This window comes from Mesoplodon densirostris, chromosome 18 (assembly GCF_025265405.1).
Source record: "Mesoplodon densirostris isolate mMesDen1 chromosome 18, mMesDen1 primary haplotype, whole genome shotgun sequence".
NCBI classification, from domain to species: Eukaryota; Metazoa; Chordata; class Mammalia; order Artiodactyla; family Ziphiidae; genus Mesoplodon; species Mesoplodon densirostris.
This window is the reverse complement of record NC_082678.1, coordinates 58,907,279-58,923,525: the sequence shown is the minus strand read 5'-3', so window position 1 is coordinate 58,923,525 and position 16,247 is coordinate 58,907,279. Positions and strand designations below refer to the sequence as shown.

The 16,247-nt window shown below is 40.3% G+C and overlaps 1 protein-coding gene across 1 annotated transcript in view; it reads left to right on the top strand.

Annotated features, from left to right (window-relative positions):
* Positions 1-4,577: 4,577 nt before the first annotated feature.
* The window catches only part of MED13 (mediator complex subunit 13), a 99,948-nt gene continuing 88,278 nt past the window's right edge, over positions 4,578-16,247 (top strand). Inside the window, exons 1-3 of the mRNA XM_060080439.1 lie at positions 4,578-4,843; positions 6,663-6,897; positions 15,062-15,230. Coding sequence (XP_059936422.1) covers positions 4,778-4,843; positions 6,663-6,897; positions 15,062-15,230 — 470 coding nt within the window. The 5' untranslated portion in view covers positions 4,578-4,777. The remainder of the gene's footprint in view (positions 4,844-6,662; positions 6,898-15,061; positions 15,231-16,247) is intronic.

Sequence of the window (16,247 nt, the reverse complement as noted above, 5' to 3'; positions counted from 1 at the left end):
TCCATGCCACTCTCTCACTTCGTCCCAGTTTACCCTTCCCCCTCCCCGTGTCCTCAAGTCCATTCTCTATGTAAAGAACAGTTTTAAATGTAGATCACTGAGTGAATCCATGTTTCAAAGAGTAGAAGACAATGGGTGATTATTGACTCAAGGCGACCTCTTGGTGCCTCTTAAGATTCCTGGTTGGCTCTCCTATTTTACTTGGATTATCTCTTTTAATTGTCACAACAACGCTAACATATATGTGCTATTATTACATGCATTTTATAAATTAGTAAATGGAAGTTAGGGAACTAGCAGGCATGGTGTGGAGTTTTGATCCTAGTTTGTCCAACAGTCCAAGTGCCATATCTAGCAAGATTATGAGCTCCTTGTGTATCCTGTACCTTGTCCTTACATGACCTGACTGACGACAGACACATTCTAGATGACAAATATGTGTAGTAAAGTGTATATATAGGATGACTTCAACCATATATGTGTATATATATATATGATATATATATGGAAAGTCATGGGCATATGGGGGGGTAATATACATTTAAAATTGTTTCATCTTTACACTTTTCTGTATCTTCCGAACTTTTGACAATGTACATATACTGTTATTTCCCTTATTCTTTTTTTTTTTTTTTTTTTTTTTGCGGTATGCGGGCCTCTCCCTGTTGTGGCCTCTCCCGTTGCGGAGCACAGGCTCCGGATGCGCAGGCCCAGCGGCCATGGCTCACGGGCCCAGCCGCTCCGCGGCATATGGAATCCTCCCAGACCGGGGCACGAACCCGTATCCCCTGCATCGGCAGGCGGACTCTTAACCACTGCGCCACCAGGGAGGCCCTCCCTTATTCTTTAAAGCACACAAAATGTCATTTTAAGAGAATGTAGGTGGCTACTGACATGTTCTCTGTATGCTGACATTGCTCTTTTCTCTCCTCCCCATGATGTTTCCAGTCCTCTCACAGTTGGTGTCCCTTTCCTCCACTTTGCTTCTCAATTCTTTCTCTCTCAATCTCTCTCTTCAACTTTTTCACCTCTCCCTCCCGCCTCCCCACCCCACTCTCTCCCTTCTTTTTGAGAAGATTGACATTCAACTGAAAAGTCAAGCAAATGTTACTTCCCACCTGGTGGGTTTCAGGCAGATTCTATCTGCCTCTGGAGTCCTGAGGAAGGTGCTCAGGTTGGGGTGGGGGGCAGTGGAGGGCAAGACTTCTAAAAAGGATGGTTTTAGATAAAATAAAAGGTGGGGGAGGACTTTTCAGAGGGACAAAAGCAGTGGGAACAAGGTTCTGAGGATTCTCTCAGGGAAGCAGAGATGAGCAGAGGGTCTCTTACCTTACTGGGCCTGGAGAGTACTGTCTCCCAGCCTGGGAACTCAGTTAGAAAGGATGTGAACCTTAGTTGATTTGAGCTCCTGGATTGAATTAGTCCTGGTTGTGTAATTGACTTTGATATGTGGCCTTTGGATCTGAATTGGGTTTAATAAGATTTAACTGTTTCAAAGGGCTTTATAAGAATTCATTTTAGCCTTCAAATCTGATTTCAAATGCTACCTACTTTGAGATGCCTGCTCTGACTTTGGTGCTCCTCCTCCAGCACTCCTATTGTGCCATAGTTGATACATATTAAAGCAATTACCTACATTGTATTTTATCTTTTTTAAAAAAATTAATTTATTTATTTATTTTTGCTGTGTTGGGTTTTCGTTTCTGTACGAGGGCTTTCTCTAGTTGCGGCGAGCGGGGGCCACTCCTCATCGCGGTGCGCGGGCCGCAGCCTCTCTTGTTGCGGAGCACAGACTCCAGACGCACAGGCTCAGTAGTTGTGGCTCACGGGCGCAGTTGCTCCATGGCATGTGGGATCTTCCCAGACCAGGGCTTGAACCCGTGTCCGCTGCATTGGCCGGCAGATTCTCAACCACTGCGCCACCAGGGAAGCCCCTGTATTTTATCTTATTCTGTGGGAAATGGTTCCTTTATTGCCTTGCTTCAGGAATCTTTAGGGATATGCATGTATCTTATTCATATTTGTATCGCAGGCCTAGCACAGACCAGGAACACACTCAGTTGAGCATCAGGTGCTCAATAATGATTTTTAAAAATATATTATAGCCAACATTTAATAAATACCGTGGCAAACCCCATGCCTGCACTGTTTCATCCACCAGACACTTTAGGAGAAAAGTACTTTCATTATTTTTTTAAAATATTTATTTATTTATTTTTAAATTTTTGGCTGTGGTGGGTCTTAGTTGCGGCATGTGGGCTCTTCTTTGAGGCTCGAGGGCTTCTAATTGAGGCACGTGGGCTCCAGAGCGCGAGGGTTCTGTAGTTTGCAGCAGGCAGGCTCTCTAGTTGAGGCACGTGGGCTTAGTTGCCCCGTGGCATGTAGGATCTTAGTTCCCCCACCAGGTATTAAAGCCACGTCTCCTGCATTGGAAAGTGGATTCTTTACCACTGGACCACCAGGGAAGTCCTGAAAAGTACTTTTATTATCCCTATTTTACAATGAGAAAACTGAGAGTAAGAGAAATTAATTTGCTCTGAAGTCAAATTTGATCCAAGATTGGCAAGTGGCAGAAGTTTTTCTATAGGCCTTTGGCTTCAAGATCTGGACTCTTCACCACCATGTGTGAATCTATATAGGTAGAGGATGAAAGCTTTTTAATCTGTGGCTGAAGAAGTGACATATAAGAATCCATCATTATTTTACAGAGGCAATTAAGATTAAACATTGGTAGAGTCCTAACTCACTCACTGATGTCTCCAATTTTTTTTTTTTTTTTTTTTTTTTTTTGCGGTACGCGGGCCTCTCACTGTTGTGGCCTCTCCCGTTGCGGAGCACAGGCTCCGGACGCACAGGCTCAGCGGCCATGGCTCATGGGCCCAGCCGCTGCGCGGCATGTGGGATCTTCCCGGCCCAGGGCACGAACCCGTGTCCCCTGCATCGGCAGGCGGACTCTCAACCACTGCACCACCAGGGAAGCCCTGATGTCTCCAATTTTTTGAATCACCTTTACTTCTTCCTCCCTCCTTCCTTCCTCCCTTCCTTTCTTTCTGTCTCTCTCCTTCTCTCCCAGCTAAAACTCTCAGGCAAAAAATGTTTGCACTCCTATGTTGAAGTGTAATCCAGTCAAGAACTAAATGTTTTGTGGGAAAGGGAACTAACATTTTATTTGACTCCTACTTTTTACCATTCATTCATTTGCAAATTTACATCTATCAAGCATCTACTGTGTGCTAGGAACCTGTTTTAGACACTAGAGATGCAGCGGTGAACCAAAGTAAGTCCCGGTTCTCACGGAGATGACACTCTAGTGGGCACTTTAGATACACTGGTTCACTTATTCCTCACAATAGCCGCACCTAATGATGACAACAATAATAGATAACTCCAAACAGTGTTTATCTGTGCCAGGCACTGGGCTACGTGATTTCTTTGTGTTAATCACCACAACAACCTGTGAGGTAGGGGATATGTTTTCCTCATTTCGCAGATGAGTAAACTGAGACACAGAAAGGTAAGTGATTCGCTCGAAGTTCGAACCCAGGTAGGGTGGCTCTAACTCCCAGGCTGGTAACCAAAGGCTATATTGTTTCGTTTATGTTTCTTAACATCACAGCTTTCAAGTGACCGAATCCTCTCTCAGATCATCTGACTCCCAAGCCCAGGGGTTTGCTCTGTACCCCACGGCCTTGTGGAATAAATGAGAATGGCTTGGAATTTTTGCAACACTTTCTCTTCCAAAGAATTCAAACTGATTTCAACGTAATTCTCAGATTTGTGATGTGAACCCTCTTGTACTGTAAATTCTCCGGCAAGGAGAAAGATAGAGCCAGGGCCCGGGTCATCTCACACTGGCCGGGCCACCCAGCAGATGGCGCTATTTTAGTGGCCACCAGCTGGCTACCCCGTGCCCCTGGGCTCACCGCCTCTGCTGAAAGCTTCCCGGCCCTCCCTCGCTCCCTCCTCTCTCCTCCTCCCCACGGAGACCCGGGCCCATGTGACCTTCAGGCGGCCAATGGGCGAGCAGAGAGGGCTAGCTGGTCCCTGTGGCCGCCATTAAAGCGAAGGGAAAACCCGTGAATTCGGATTAAAGGGGGAAAAACACCGCCCGCTGGGCCCACAAAATGGGGGAGTCTACGGCGTCCCGGCGGTGAGGCCGCAGGAGAGCGGACGCTGGTCCGGCTTGGCTCAGGGACGACACGAAGACACAGCCAGAGAATGGTCTGAGCCCGCAGACGCCGCCACCACCTCCGTCAGAGGAGACTCTGGGCTTAAGGACATCGCCGCTGCCGGGCCGGGGGCCTCGGCTTCTCTCCCGGTTCTCGCCCTTCCCGCCCCTCTGCGGGCGCCTCTCTGCCCGGGAGAACCCCCCAGGGCTTGGGCTCTGCCCTCTCGGACTCGATTTTAATTATTTATTGTGTAATTTATTATTTTTTCTTGTGGCAGGGGCACACATCCCCTCTGTCCCCCAGAGAGGGACGAGCGTCCGCGGGCTCCGCGGCGGCCTCAGTCCGGCCTGCGGGGCGAACGCGGCGCGGCCCTCCCGCCTCCGGCCCTCGGCCCCGGGCGGCTGGGTGCCGGCCGGGCGGCGGGGGCTGCTCGCGGCGGCGGGGGGGTGGGTGGAGAGGGCTGGCGGCCCGGCGGCCTCCTCTTCCACCGCCCCCCCCAACCACCACCCCCCCGCCCTCCCCGGTGTCTGTGTTTCTCTCTCTGGTCGGAGGCGGCGGTAATGGCGGATGGTGGGTTGTGGCGCCGGCGGCGGCTGCTGTGAGGGACGATGAGTTCCTCCTTCGTGCCGAACGGGGCCAGCCTGGAAGATTGTCACTGTAACCTCTTCTGCCTGGTGAGTGCCGGGCGGGGGCCGCGGCGAGTGGGCGGTGGGGGAGGGGCCGCGAGGTGCGCCCTTGGGCCGTGGGGGAGGGGGTCCGGGTCGGATCCAGATGCCCAAGTCCCCGGGCGAGGCCCAGCCGGAGCCGGCGCCGCGGCGAGCTCCGCACCAGCCCGGAGACGCGTTCCACCCCCGCCGTCCTGGGCTCTGTTTTAGGAGTGTCGGCCTTTTTTCTTGTTTCCGACTCCCTTTTCCTCACCGTAGTCTTGTCTTCAACTTGGGCTCCTTATCTGGCAGGACGCTAGCATTTCCCTCTGTGTTTCTTGCTTAACTGTTGCTTTTCTCCTTGTTGACCATGTACCCCCTCCTCCCACTTGCCACTATCGCCCGTTCTCCCACTGCTTCACTCTGGTCATTTGGTTTCTCCCAGTAAACAGGACCCCGGAACTTAAGCACTCTTTTCGTTTTGCGTTTTTTCATATGAGTCAAACTGTAGGGGGTTAGTTTCTTCCTTGGGTGACTTCAGACTCTGTGTAAAATACAGTAAATGCCATTTCATACGTTTTCTCTTTTAAACTCTGAAAAGAGTTTGCCATTTTGACAATTTCTGGCCGTCTTGCTTTTATTAGAACATTATGTTTGTGTGAGAGTGGAGCGGGCTGGTGGAGGAGGTGCTGTGGTTCTGTACTAAATGTTTTTATATTTGTTCTGCCTGCGTTTTTAGAGTGTTTTGAGGAGGCTGCTCCTCCTTTTATTGAAAAGTCAGGGGAAGCTGGATGTAGGGAAGACAATTGTGTAGGTTGGCCCAGGTCTGGGAACATCCAATAAAGAGTTTCAAAAGTACCAACTGTTGCAAAACTCAGTCTTCAATTAGATAGTAGCTTAGCTTCATAAATGATTTAAAGTTTCCGTAACTTTCTTTTTTCGTTTTCCCTGTCCTATGAGAAATATTAAGAGAGTGTGTGATAGGTAAGTGAATTGAGTGGGCGGAGCACAACTAGTTGGCAAGTGTAAACTGCCAGTCGTGTATCAGCAGTTTCATTTTTGGCACCTTAGGCTTTGCACCTTTAAGTTAGATTAAAGAGTTACTGAATTCGCTCTGATGAATTTCTTTCACAATGCTAAATTGAGCTCTTTAATGCCTTTCCCCCTTCTAAAATGTTTTCTTGTACAATATCCATTAATCAGCATCTCTTCAGATGTAATAAGACAAACGGGTTTTATGTTTCTGTCTTCTCCAACTCAGTCTATTTTTGGTACTTTTAGGATCAGGTTCTTTGAAGATAAGACTAGCACAAATCTGACGGTTCTTTGTGAGCAGCTATTTGACTTTTCCTAAAAGGGATGTGTAAAGATTTAACAAGATTTTTTTAAAATGTAGTTCAGATTTCATTAGAGCCATGACTTCTATAAACATGGAATGATGAATCTTTAAAAGTTAATTTTGTTATAAGTTTGACACCAAGAAACAAATGTAACCAGTTAGAACAGAATTTAGGACAGAGAGTAAATGTTTACTCAGTGTGCAGCGTTAAAGTACATGTTTATATTTAACATTGTTAAGTTTCTTTTATTTCTCCTTGGGACACACATTTATTGACTTGCTATTCAGTGACATGTCAGTATTAATTTTTTAACTGTCTTTGTTCTTTTCCTTTAATTTTTGGTTGCTGAATTATCAGAATAAGCATTTCTTTTGTCAGTCTGCTTTAATATCGTAAGCATATGTTGAAAAATTGTAATGTCTTAATGAAATAAGGGACTTTAATAGTGAGTACTTTGGATTTTGAGTGAATATGCAGTAATAAAAAAAATCATGCTTTCTTTTCTTCAGGCTGACTTGACGGGAATTAAATGGAAAAGATATGTATGGCAAGGCCCAACTTCTGCCCCCATTCTGTTTCCGGTGACAGAGGAAGACCCCATTTTGAGCAGTTTTAGTCGCTGCCTGAAGGCAGACGTCCTTGGTGTTTGGCGGCGAGATCAAAGACCTGGAAGAAGAGAATTGTGGATATTTTGGTGGGGCGAAGACCCCAATTTTGCCGACCTTATTCACCATGACTTGTCAGGTGAAAGCAACTTATTTCTAACTGACTATATAGCCATGTTGTATACTTTTCTTAAAAACATTTGTATTAAAAATTAAGATTTTTTGGTGGAACATTGTTGAGTATGAAACCAGATAAAAATTCAGCTTCATGTTTTAGTTCACTGGGGTTATTTTATTTTACTTAAAATTATGCATATTATGGCAGTTTTTTTAAGCCTTGAATAACTTTATTCTTTTACCACCCAGCTTTCTCATGAATTTCTGGCAGACAGGGCCCAAGAAAGGCATGTTACATGAATTAACTTAAGAAAAATGGAATTGGGGAGCATTTCCTAGCAGAGTCATAAAATACTTGGGAAGCCAAGTGTAACTCATCTTTGAGTCAGTTCCGCCACTGCTGTCTTCTGTATGAATGTGTAAACAGTTGTAGAGGATCTAGAAATGTTGTATTGTAACTTTCTCGTGTTTTTTTCCCCCAGGCATATAGTTACTTTATTATTTTTATTTGTGGCTGTTACATTATTAACATATGAAGGCATGTGTTAATTTTCTTATTCTTGGAAAGTGATACTTTTATTTTAGGTACTGTTCCATCAGAGAGTGTCTTTGATATGAAACAGTGCTAACTTGTTAGCTTTTACAGTGGGACATGGGATCATAATCTGAAAAGTTAGAGAAATAATTTTATGAGCAAATCAGTAAAATTAAAATAAAATTAAAGTTAAATGTAAGCTGTTTCGATGTATATTAAAATATTAGGTGGGTATTTTTTTTTCGATGTTTCATGTTATGTGTTTAAATATGTTTTCTCCTGAAACTTCAGTTATATAAAAAAAAATTTCTTCTCTAGTTTAACTGGTTTTTTTAGCATATTTTCTTAAAAATGGTAATACCGACACCTTAAAATATTGATTTGAACATAATGAAAGTAATTTTGGAAGATTAGGCTTTACTTGTCAGATTTTGCTGAATGCCATTGAATACTAAGGATTTATCAGAGTGAAAGCAATTGAAGTAGTAAAGAAAAATATATTAGTAGTTGTATGTAATCATATTTACTGTTCCAAGTCTGTCCTGTACTGTTTTAAACAGGTGGTGTAGCCAGTGGTATTTTTATAATGTTTTAGCTTTTTTTTTTAACTTGTCATTTACTTTAGAATGTTTTTACCTAAATCAGACATATCTTAGAGAATAATAAGGTCTTTGCAGATAGAGTATATTTGTCGCGCCCTTTTGTTTGCTCCAGGGACACCGTCTGCCTCCCTTTTGGGGTAATTAGTCTGCCTCTGTCTCTCTAGCTAACCCCTTTTTCATTTCTTCCCATCTGTGGCACTCTATCCCCTTCTTTTAAGCTCCCCTGAGAAGAGAGCAGCTGGACAGTAGGGGTGGCATCAGCTGCAGGAGGCAATCCTGAGTTCCAAGTGGAGGTGTAGTAGTGAGGAAAGGGGAACCGGAAGGACCCAGGTGGTAACAAAAAGCTGGTTAATTTAGTTTCTGCCTGCTCTTCACAGGCAGTGTCCTTCTGTTTGCTTCGGCACCTACCACATCTTGTGACTGAAATGTTTGTGATTATGGTGATAATGGTGCCCCTCTTGTTGGTGAGGGAAGGAGGGAGGCATTCCTTTTTGCAGATTATAATTCTCAGTTTTTCTTACTAACTCAGTAATAAAAGTACAGAGTTGCCTTTGCTTAACCCCCTTAATCTCCTTTGTGTCATCCATAGTGTATTTTTTAAAAGTAACTTTTTGTTTTAAAATAGTTTTAGATTTACATAAAAGTTAGAGATAGTATAGAGTTCCTGAATAACAGCCCTCACCCAATTTCTTCTATTGTTAACATCTTCCATCAAAATGTACATTTTTCACAGCTAATGAACCAATATTGATACATTGGTATTACCTAAAATTGATACTTTCTTTGGTTTTCTTTTATTTTTACCTAATGTCCTTTTTCTATCCTATGATCTTATCAAAGATACCATATTACATTTAGTTGTCATGTTTCCTTCAACTGTTCTAGACTGTGACAGTTTCTCAGACTCGCTTTATTTTTGATGATCTTGATAGTTCTGAAGAGTTCGGTCAGGCTCCATAGTGCCTTTTAAATTTCTGCCTGCCTTTTACATGTAGCACATGTTTGGGTCACCACCTTCCTTTCAAGATTTGCTGATATGTAGAAATAGAATGTAAACTGGTTTTATTGCTAATTGGTAAAAGTCTGTTACAGCAAACCAGATCTGATTTGATACATACTTTAACTCTCAGTTACTTGTTTTGTAGCAGTAGTCGATACTATTTAGTAATTTGCAAAGACTTGATGATTTTTGGGTCAGGATTTGTGCTAACTAGTGCTGGCCTAACTGTTAACATTCCAGAAAGATAATTTGTTCATAATGTCCCTTGAATCCCAAAGCCAAACACTTTTTTTTTCTTTTACTTTTTACTCTGTTCCCTCTAAGAGAATGGATAGTTGGATCAGTATCCATATGTTTTGATAGAAAAAGGATTGGAGAACACAACTCCTCTTTCATTACAACCTTTTAAATTTTAATTTTTAAAAAAAATAAATTTATTTTTATTTTTATTTATTTTTGGCTGTGTTGGGTCTTTGTTGCTGCAGGCGGGCTTTCTCTAGTTGCGGCAACCGGGGGCTACTCTTCATCGCGGTGGCTTCTCTTGTTGCGAAGCACGTGCTCCAGAGCGCAGGCTCAGTAGTTGTGGCTCACGGGCTTTGTTGCTCTGCAGCATGTGCGACCCTCCCAGACCAGGGCTCGAACCTGTGTCCTCTGCACTGGCAGGCGGATTCTTAACCGCTGTGCCACCAGGGAAGCCCCAAATTTTAATTTTTTTAAATTTAAACTTTGTAGCGGCCCTCGTTCAGTGGTTGTGTGATAGAGATGTAAATGTGGTGGGAAAATTTTAGCTTAATTCCTCTGGTCAAAAGTCTTTATATTGGTTCTTTTAAGTGTACTGTTAGTTTGCTTCAGAGCAAGGTTGTTTCATTATCATTAGTGTGTTCTCGAAGGAGAAGAGTTTTGTGGGTATTTTTATTCTGTGCCTTACCCTTTTTTGAATTTTATTGCTGTCATCATTGGCTTTTAGTTTTTCCCTTGAAACAAAAATAAAAACAACTGCTCCCTCTCTGAGGTTTGCATCTTAAAAAGAAAATCATAGTAGCTAGAATGTGATAAGACTCTTTGAGAAAACTGATACCTTGAGAACTGAAAAAACAGAATCAGTCCAGGCTAAAAATATTTATTTTTCCTGGCTCCTGTGGTATATATATGGGATTTCAGCAACATGTTCAAATACTTTTCATCATAACAGAATTTCATTGTAAATAGTGTCAAACTAAACAGGCCATCGTTTAGTCTTAGAATTTAATTTTGGATGCTTTTACTGAAGGATTTTTTTTTTAATTTATTTTTGGCTGCATTGGGTCTTTGTTGCTGTGCACGGACTTTCTCTAGTTGCGGAGAGAGGGGGCTACTCTTCGTTGCTGTGCGTAGGCTTCTCATTGCGGTGGCTTCTCCTGTTGCTCTAGAGCACAGGCTCAGTAGTTGTGGCTCACGGGCTTAGTTGCTCCGCGGCATGTGGGATCTTCCCGGACCAGGGCTTGAACCCGTGTCCCCTGCATTGGCAGGTGGATTCTTAACCAATGCACCACCAGGGAAGCCCTGAAGGATATTAATTACAGTGGAATTTAACCTTAAGTGGCAGCTTTAACAAGGTTGACAAATAGATAAATAGCAGCCAAATACAGGAGTTTAGTGTCAGCCAAACTAAAAAATTGTTTTGTTCCCCAGGTAGCTGAAGAGAGTTAATTCATTTCTGTCTTCTGTTCCATAATTTACTTGTGACCCAGCTTTTTATGTTTGCTAGTCTCTAGGGACAACTTGGTTAGCCATGCTTTTTTGTGTACTATCCATTTTGAGCAAGAAAGTGTGTCTTTTAAGGCTTCAAATCAAAGGTTAGCATATTGGGCTTCTTTTAAACCAAAATTTGTCAGGTTGTGCCGATCAATAATGCTGCCAGTTTAAGGCTGTCAGTAATATTTGTTGAATGAATAGCTTATGAATGGGCAGTTGTTGTTCAAGACAGACACTGAGCTACACATTTAAACATTTCTCTTTATTCTTTCAAGAAATACACAGTATTTTCTACAGTAATCATTTTTGGCCCATTTATTATTCATTAGTGCATGTTGCATTTTAATAGTTTGGCAGACTTACTTAGGAAAAGATTCCTTTTTTACTGGCTTACCGCTGTGGAGATATTTAAAGATGTCAGTTTTGAGAAAACTGAGTACAAGTGCTAGGTATATCAACTTTTTTTGTTTTTTTTTCCCCCCACTCATGGAGAATTATTTTGATGACCTATCACATACTTTTGCATCACTATAATACGTATCCTCAGAAAAAATTTTTTTATGGAAATCAAATTTAGCATTTGAACTTATGCATTGTTTTCTTCAAATACTTTGTAAAATTTTTTCAAGTAATGACGATTAAGAGTTCTAATGCTGAGGGTAATGGAACAGTACTAAAAACACAGAATTGAAACTGTTTTCTCTGGGGATACAGATACAAGAGGAGGAAAACATTTATTTAAATACATTAAGCAGACTTTTTCCATTAGGCTATGGTTGATTAAGTTCAAAAGAGCTAGGTAAAGATTTGCCATGTGTTCCTCCTCCCTCCCTTCTCTGTTATAATACTGGTGTTGAGATTCAAGGACTTATATTAATTAATGTAAGAGGTGCATATCACTATGTCTTGGGTGGCTTCGTTGTACCATTTCACTTTTTTTAAAAAATATTTATTTATTTGGCTGTACTGGGTCTTGGTTGCAGCATGCGGGATCTTTAGTTGTGGCATGAGGGGATCTTTTATTTATTTTTAAATTTTATTTATTTTATTTTTGGCTGCATTGGGTCTTTGTTGCTGCCCGCGGGCTTTCTCTAGTTGCAGCGAGCGGGGGCTACTCTTTGTTGCGGTGCGAGGGCTTCTCACTGTGGTGGCTTCTCTTGTTGCGGAGCACAGGCTCTAGGCTTGCGAGCTTCAGTAGTTGCAGCACACAGGCTTAGTAGTTGTGGCTCACAGGCTCTAGAGCACAGGCTCCGTAGTTGCTTAGTTGCTTCCTGATATGTGGGATCTTCCTGGACCAGGGATGAAACCCGTGTCCCCTGCATTGGCACGCGGATTCTTAACCACTGCACCATCAGGGAAGCTCTGAGGGAATCGTTTAGTTGCAGCATGTGGGCTCCTTTAGTTGCATAGTTGCGGCATGTGGGATCTAGTTCTAGTTCCCTGACCAGAGATCGAACCTGGGCCCCCTGCATTGGAGCACGGAGTCTTAATCCCACCATTTCACTTTTTATATCTCTGAATACAACATGTAGAAGTACTTTTATTATGGTTATAATATCAAGATAGAAGCTTGGCTCAGTAGGCTTCTTGTTGCTAAGTGACACCCCCCTCCCCAAAAAAAACCCTTCAAGCTTTTCATTGAATGTTATTAGGAATTATTATTTCTTCAGCAATGAAAAATGAAATTATGTTACTTTTGTAATGGTTGCTTAGTTACCTACCATATAGGTGAAGATATACTCAAGGTATTTGTTGGCCTTAGAAAATCCTAACAAGTGGTCTGTTTGTTTTATGCGTAACTCCCATTTAGTGTTAATGAGCATTGTGGGCATTTGAGGGTATAATGTAAAATGAGTAGTAAGTTCACCTGAGTTTCTCTAGACAAAAATATTAAGAGCAATGAGGGAGAAATGCTTGAATATTAATACTGGTTAATTTTCTAAACTATATTTAGTATTCTTAAACTATTTAAGTACAGGTTTAACTGAAATAGATTTTTAAAAATAAAACCATAAAATATTCAGAATTTTATGTGAAAATTTATATAAATTGTATTTATGTAATACAGTCGTATTACTTACTATTCTAAACATTTTTAATTTACTCTTTTGGGGAAGAAGGTAAATTCAGTCTCAAGTTTTAAGTGAATAATTTTCTGATTTTTGAAGTTTATAGTGACTGTACAACTTTGAAATGTAATGGTAACTGTGTGCCTTGGCTCTTTGTTGGTTTAAAACTTAGAAGTAGTCAGAAAAAAGATTTTGGTAGGGGCTACTTACGTATGACAAATGTTACTCCATTGTGCTTCCTAGAAGGTAAGAATTTTTGAGGTAAAAGGCAATAAAAATAAAAGTACACTAAATAGGTTATGAAGAAGTGAAGAATTCCGGCATAATTCTCTTGGAATTAAGAATATGTGTACTTTTAGTAATCATAAATCACATAACTTTAGATAAAACTCTTAATGTTGTAGGTATTTAATTTTGAAATAATAGAACCTGATTAGGCTGAAAGCAGATTGCAAAAGATTCATTTTTTTCTTTCAACAACTCACAAATATGCTTGTGATCTAGACCTTTTAAATGAAGTGAAATCACTATGTGCCACTTCCCTTTTCTTCTAGCCTGTTTTCTTTAATAAAGTGAAACTTGTAAAATTTTGGCTTTAAATGGAAGTAGATAAGGATGTCTGTAACATAGTAGAATGTGAAGAACTTTCTCTGTTTATTATTAATGATTTAAAAATTATTTCAACTCTCAAGTATTGTAATTTTCTAAAGCTTACCTCATTTTTTAAGAGCTTACCTTTTTGGAAAAAACACAATTAGTTTATTTGAAAGACTTCAACTATAATTTAAGAAACACTTTAAAGAACAACATAAAATCAACATTAACCTTTGTAGTGGCACAAATTTCTAGTGCAGTTAAAGTCCACTGTCATGCTTTTGAGTTAATGTTTATTCTGCCCATTTGTTTTGTAAGTTATGAATATAAACCATGTGTCACTCTTAATATGTATCTCTGCTTTTATTCAAAAGCATCTTAGTTTATTATTTTTCTATTGGAATGTTATATACATTTTTAGTGTTTAATTAAGAAAGATTATTTTTACTTAAATTGAAAGAAGACCCATATTTATAAAATGTTTATAAAGTTACAGAAGTTATAAAAGGATACTAAATTATATTTGAAATAGCAGTTTAAAATATTACAACAGTTAAAATGCTGACTGTAGTAGCTATCATTTATAGTAGGATTCCTTGGATGCTTTGTTATAGGTATGAGATGGATAGAGAGTAAAAAGTTTTTTTTTCTGAACTACATCCATACTTACATCAAAATGACTGCAATTTTTTTTTTGCGCGCGGTACGCGGGCCTCTCACTGTTGTGGCCTCTCCCGTTGCAGAGCGCAGGCTCAGCGGCCATGGCTCACGGGCTCAGCCACTCCACTGCATGTGGGATCTTCCCGGACCGGGGCACGAACCCACGTCCCCTGCATCGGCAGGCGGACTCTCAACCACTGCGCCACCAGGGAAGCCCTGACTGCATTTTTTTTGTTATTGTTTTTTTTGTTTTGGTAACTTCACTTGGGTGGTTAATAGATTTGCTGGAAAAATTGAGGCTGTATAGTTAGCGAAGATTGCTATAACTTTATATCAGATGTGCCATTTAAAATTTGTCTTTAAATTTTTAAGTTTCTCCCCCCAAGTAGAGAATCCTATACTGAATAGTAAACATGGGAATCATTTGGTTGTAATGAGACCTAAGGTGGCTAATAATGCACTGCTTGTTGGGCTCTTTGCCAAAAGCTTCCTTTTTATCCATCACTTATTTTTATAGTTGAGTCATGGATTAGAATGCTGATGGACATAAAATATTTTGAGTTTAATTATTAACTGTCTAGTTTTTTTGGCAAGGTCAGTTTTGTAAAGTAACTAACAAGTGAGCCAGCTTAGAAATTGGCATCTTAGGTGTAGAATGTGTAATATTTCCCTTGGTTATACAAATGTCCTTTTCATTTATACAGAAACGAAATCAGTCTGTTTGCAGTATATCATTGCCTTTTTATATGGTGGAAAAATAATTTTCTGGTAATTTAATAGAATGCATGGCACTTTGGCCTTTTATTCTCTATAGAGTAGCTTTGAAACCTGATATTTTAATGTCTAGAGAGGTACCAAAGTGATTGTAGCTCACTATTCTGAGGTGAAGTAGGGTTTATGAATTTAGGGATTAAACTATCACACTTTTTACTTAGCTCTAAGTAGATATAGTGCCACAGTGTTACCTTTTGTTTCTTTCATTTCTTTTATAGAAGAGGAAGATGGAGTGTGGGAGAATGGACTTTCCTATGAATGCCGTACTTTGCTTTTCAAAGCAGTTCACAATCTGTTGGAACGGTGTTTAATGAACCGGAACTTTGTACGTATTGGCAAGTGGTTTGTAAAGCCTTATGAAAAAGATGAAAAACCTATAAATAAAAGGTAAGCTATCTTATTTAAACTCTTACTTGATATTTCTTTAGGCTTGTTAATTTTAATGAGTTTATAGAAAATGTGTGCTAAAACAAACTAGTATCTTGCAGACATATTCAGGAGGTTAATTTTTGCAAAAAGTACTCTAAGTATTTAGTTTTCTTTGACCCCTTCATTCTTCCTTTTACACGTTTGAATAATATTCTTGCAGTGAGGATAGGCTGTGTGTCAATGCAGTGGCCTAAGTTTTGATTTGGGATGGTAGAAAAAAAGTGGGATGAAAGCAGAGACTTAGGCATTGAAGTATACTTTTTTAGTACTAGTGGAAATACAGTCATGGTACTCTGTTAAAATTAAGCAGTATTAATATTTGTTTTTAGATGGTGATCTGTAGTCATGTTTTGGGTTGAGGTAATCCTTCTCACTCTCAAACCTCTTTTTGCTCAAAGTAATTTAAATTTGTAATTTTCTATATAAGACATGTTTACTTTTGGGGTGTTTTTCAGTTTTCTTCAACTTTGAATTAGGCAAATTTAGGACACTTAATTTTTAGGATAATTACAGATGCACAGAAGACTTTAAGACCTGTAGTGTTAAAAGCTTTAGGTTACTACAGTTCTCTGATTTAAATAATATAAGGCACGATCTGTTAGAAGATTTAGTCCCAAGCAGTTGTTGAATTAGTGAGACTTCAAGAGAGATGAAAGAGTGGTGAGTAAGATGGGATGTGGGAAAAAGAGAAAATGAAGGAAATGTATTAGTTTTCCCTAAAAGATGTGAGGATATGAAGTACTGGTTGTGATTGTAATCATTGTTGAGATGTCATTTTTTTACGTCACGTGCACATCTTTTTTCATGTACACCCGAAATTTTTTCAGACTTCCCTTATTAGTTTCAGTGGAATGAATGACGAGGTAAGCCTGGAGAAATCAAGACTCTTTCATTTTTTTCTCTCTGAAAATTAAAATAAACCTTTATTGTCAACAGAATAATTAATCTTACAAGTTAGGAGTGCATTCAGTTGCA